The sequence below is a fragment of the Pholis gunnellus genome (genome assembly GCF_910591455.1).
Source record: "Pholis gunnellus genome assembly, chromosome: 10".
Classification (NCBI taxonomy): Eukaryota; Metazoa; Chordata; class Actinopteri; order Perciformes; family Pholidae; genus Pholis; species Pholis gunnellus.
Window position 1 is genome coordinate 9641920 of NC_136537.1, and position 4962 is coordinate 9646881.

Below are 4962 nucleotides of genomic sequence, written 5' to 3' on the forward strand. Positions count from 1 at the left end.
GTCTTTATGCTTACTGGACTTTCTTTGAATAAAAAAGAATAAAGATGTGCAAGTTGAAAGCCTGCGTTGTTTCACTTCCTGTGTTAATGCTGCTGAGTACATCAAATGATTCATTGCTGCTTGTGGTGCAACAGCGCCCTCTTATGGATGAAGAGTAAGACACATAAAGGCAGTCTGGCTGTTCCAAAAAAAGAGAGAAAACGGTTTTCATCAACTGGACACAGTTGGTGGTTGATTTCAAATTACTAGCCACTGTCACAATTGTCTTAATTTCTTTAGCTTATTCATGTTTATTCATATTATACCAATTTACCATTATAAGAACAGAAATGCAGCTTCCAAATGCAGGTTGCTGACCAACGTTAACAGCTCATTTAACAAACTCAAATGACAGAATCCATCTGGATTGTTGGTGGATGCTTCAGATGATATATTTCACGTACTGCCTGTAACAAATTTTAAAATGCCATTGCTATAATAACAAAAATGTATGTAATCAGCACTTAAGCATTAGTATCGCTTAACTATAAGAAAAATGCACTCTAATGATGACTAATTCACAAACATTAACACAAATTAGAAATCAGACACGTTCATCTGCCGTACGGTGCACACTATGCCGAGTTTTTCTAATTGGCCCCGAGAGGCTGTCGTCGACGCACAGTTTGTCAGCTGGGGACAGCAGCTGTCAATCAAACAGCATCTTTATAACCAGCTGCAGAAGCTGCATCACTGTGTCTCAGGATAATCCAGGGGACAGACAGGAGCTCTGCTGTGATAATTGATCGACAATCGATACCTTCTCTGATGCGATTACAGTAACAGGTTTAAATTCAGAGTGCTAGTATTGCTAGATGTATCAAATCTCACTTTTGAGCCCTTCAATTTGGGGAAATCTTCTTCTTCTACTGGCTGCCTTAGGCTATTCCTATTATTTCTTCTCATATTAGCTGACTGTCTTTTTTGGAAAAGATGGATAAGTTGAGTGGAAACAATGTGACAGTGGTGAACAGCTCCATAGACAAGTGGTCATTCAATGAACGAGGCTCACAGCAACACCTGGAGCCTGAGGAGCTGAGGGTCCTGGTGCCGGCTATTCTAGGAGTCATCTGTGTCTTGGGTGTGGCTTGTAATCTCACTGCGATGGTCATCTTGTTCTCCAACGCTCATAGGGGCAAACTGTCTCTCATCAACTCCCTCATCTTCAACCTGATGTTTGCTGACGGACTGGTCCTGTTGTTCACGGTTCCCTTCAGGGCTGCCTCCTACTCCAAAGCCAGCTGGAATCTGGGCTGGGTGGTCTGCAAGACGGCCGACTGGTTCCTCCAGTCCTGCATGGCAGCGAAGAGCTTCACATTGGCTGTCATGGCCAAAGCGTGCTACCAATATGTGTCCAACCCCACCAAGCAGGTGAGCATCCGACTGGGCTCCATCCTGGTGGTGTTCTTCTTCATCTGGCTGTCCGCCTGCTCAGTCACCGTCCCTCACTGGCTGTTTGCCACGCTGCAGAGAGAAGCCCGCGGGCTGGTTTGTATGCTGATGGTTCCTCCTGAAGCCCGGGACTTCATGGCTGTGTATGTCAAAGCATACCCCCTGGGGGTCTACTGTGCACCACTCAGCTTTGCCCTGTTGTATTTCTTGAGGGCTTACAGCCAGTGCCAGCGCCGCTCCAGTAAGACTCAGAACCTGCGCACACAGATCAGATCCAAGAAGCTCACCTTGATGTTGTTTAGCCTGACTGTGGCCATGGCTATTCTCTGGCTTCCGCAATGGGTGGTGTGGGTTTGGGAGCGTCATATCGCAGAGAAGGCAATCGAAGGAGCTCAGCCCCTCATCTCCTCTCTTCCCCCTCTTCTAACCCTCTCTGCCCAGCTGCTCACCTTCTCTCTGTCCCTGGTGAACCCGCTCATCGTCCTCTTCCTCTCCGAGGAGTTCAGAGAGGGCTACAGGGGGCTGTGGAGGCGCCTCACCCTGCGCAAGCAACCTCCACCAAAGCCAAAACCCGGACCTCACACCCCTACATCTCTCCAGTCGCCTTGCCCCAGACCGGAGACTTCTGGCCAACTTGGGGGGGAGAGGAGCCTTCGGTCAAACACCAGCCAGGGTCCCAGCAGAGAGGCTCAGCCTCAGCCGGAGCAAGGAGGAGAGATAGACGTAGACAGGATGAGCCTCAAAGATGGGATCGTTTTGCCTGATGTGGAGCAGTTCTGGCACGAGAGGGAGTCTGGATTGCACACAGAGGAAAATGACCCTGTGCCGTGGGAGCACCAGAAGAAAGAGGGGGAAAAATAAACCACCTTTCAGCTGATCTTCAATACAATCCAGCAGACAGCAGCAGCTTCATCAACAGACCTTAATTTAAGAATTGAGGCTGCTGCTGAGTGCTGCGCTGTAAATCATTTGTATTCTGTCAACTGTGTTTATATTGTTCAAAGGTAAGACGTGCAATCAGAGTGAAAACCCAGAGTGGGCTATAAATAGAGCAGTATCATCTGTATATATGATGAACATTATATAATATTGTCTTTCGATTGTGTTTTTACGAGGAAGAACTAGATTATAGTGCAAGGTGGCTTTTGGTGGCTGTAAATGAAAGCCTCTGGTAAGTATGGCGATGTGAATACACAGTATTATGTATATGTTTTCAGTGTAGTGTGTGAATTAACATTGGCAATTACAGATATATTGAATTACTCGGACACACCTTTTAATTTATGTTCTTAACGACTGGTGTGTGCTGCAAGAAATCCTCTGGGAAAAATCTCAAATTTGCATCTTAATTGGAGGTAGATGTTAACACCTAAATGTATTTTACACTCATGTGCAGTCATTGTTTACGTATACCCTTTGGATGTTAGAGATGTTGGAGTAGGCAGGTTTTTTATGTCACAGTGAGCGAGTCTGTGTTTTGTATTCATTGTGCATCAATGACCAGTGTTTACAATAAAGACAATTCTATAAATGTTGCCTGTGTGTGATGACATTGTTCTGTGGTGTCAAAGATTATATAGATTGGGAGGGAGATATAGAAAAACAACAGCTTTTTTTTAATGTATCCGTGTTCAGTTCAGTCTGGAATTTTCGTGTAATTGTTTCAATCAATGACACACACATACAGGACTGTCTCAGAAAATTAGAATATTGTGATAAAGTTCTTTATTTTGTGTAATGCAATTAAAAAAACAAAAATGTCATGCATTCTGGATTCATTACAAATCAACTGAAATATTGCAAGCCTTTTATTCTTTTAATATTGCTGATTATGGCTTACAGCTTAAGAAAACTCAAATATCCTATCTCTAAATATTAGAATATCATGAAAAAGTATACTAGTAGGGTATTCAACTAATCACTTGAATCGTCTAATTAACTCGAAACACCTGCAAGGGTTTCCTGAGCCTTGAAAAACACTCAGCTTGGTTCAGTAAACTAAATCACACGTATGGGGATTATCACAATATTCTAATTTTCTGAGACAGTCCTGTACATAGACACACCAGTGCAGTAGAGTCTTAATAAGATGGATCAGACTTTAACGGATGGTCTCCTGCTGGCATTAGGTCATTGAATATATTTTCATAAGGGCATTCATTACAATTGCCAAGGGTTCTAATTAGAGGAAAGGAGCTTTTGTCTGAACTCAGACAGAGTACTGTCAGTGAACTCACCTCTGTAGGAGTCTCATAAGGAATTCTCCAAGCATTGATCTGAATACGCATAACAGGTCAAAACCTCACAATTAAAGGGATCGTCAACATAGAGGAAACTGTGCCTGAGCTGATCTGGGATCGATTTTACTGTGTGATGTAACAGCAGCCCGTCTTTGATGAACAATGAAGCCACATGTAAACAGTGCTACTTTTCAATCTAATCAAAGACCAATACTGCATGACATGGTGTAAAATGTATAAGGCTGGCATAATAAAATGTAAAAGTATAAAATTAAATGAGAAGATATGAGTCATTCCCAAGTTACCGTACACCTCTTTTTACTCCCTCCCCTCCCTTGTGACATTTTCCTTTCATTAATCATTTATGTTGACCTTTTATTGCCAGAGGCAAGTACCTCAATCAGAGCAACACTTAACTATATCAACGCCCATCAATCCCTCGGGTTGTGACCCGGCCTTAAACACTGAAGGCAAAAAAATATGCACTCATTGTTGGACTGCAGTTTTAACCTTCCCTGTTTAAATAGAGAAATGATGAAAGGTTATTGTACAGGAATACCACAAAAAACAGCAACTGTGAACATTAATGGTACTATGTTTAAATACACTATGTGGCCACTACATACAGCCGGTACTGTTTGGCACCTCTGGCATTTACTCTGTTAAATGAGCCAGTAAATCCGCAGTTGTGGGATTTTATCCAATTTAAGTGTAAAGGCCTGAAGCTCCTAATCACTGGTAAACAACTGGAGCAATCCAGGCCATCCTGTATTTAAGACATATTAAAAGCTGCATGCCTCTGGTCCAGCAGCCCCAGTGTTTTCACTTGTTTTGCCTGATTAAACCAGGAACAGTGGGCAAGCGCTTGACTGGCAAATCCTTTGCTCACTTTGTACCATCATGCACATAAGACACACAAGACATCTCTCACAGTAGGAACAGAACAGGTGTAAATGATAACATTAAAATAAAATAAAATTAATCTGAATTTTGTTTAGTAAAATAGACAATAAAGCAGGGTATGCTTGAGGGCGGGGCTACTTTGTGATTGACAGGTCACGGCATTGTCCAGTCTGAACGTTGTCCCTGATTTGATGTTAGAACTTTAACCCGTTGACGGAGTGTTTTTAGTTTATGAAAAGTCAAACATTTTGGTTGATTAAAAATGTTTTTCATTAGGTTGTTCTTAGCCCCACCCCATCACTTCTGATTGCAGAAAAACAAGATGGCGCGCATTTATAACGTGCGCATGCACTGAAACAAGCATATACGCATTTCTGCATTTATAAAT

General features: G+C 42.6%; 1 protein-coding gene across 1 annotated transcript; it reads left to right on the forward strand.

Annotated features, from left to right (window-relative positions):
* Positions 1 to 972: 972 nt before the first annotated feature.
* On the forward strand, positions 973 to 2292 carry gpr151 (G protein-coupled receptor 151; the record flags this gene model as incomplete). Its single annotated transcript, XM_079167940.1, has 1 exon — positions 973 to 2292. One exon carries the CDS (start codon positions 973 to 975, stop codon positions 2290 to 2292), a length of 1320 nt encoding a protein of 439 aa, XP_079024066.1.
* Between the last annotated feature and the right edge of the window lie 2670 nt (positions 2293 to 4962).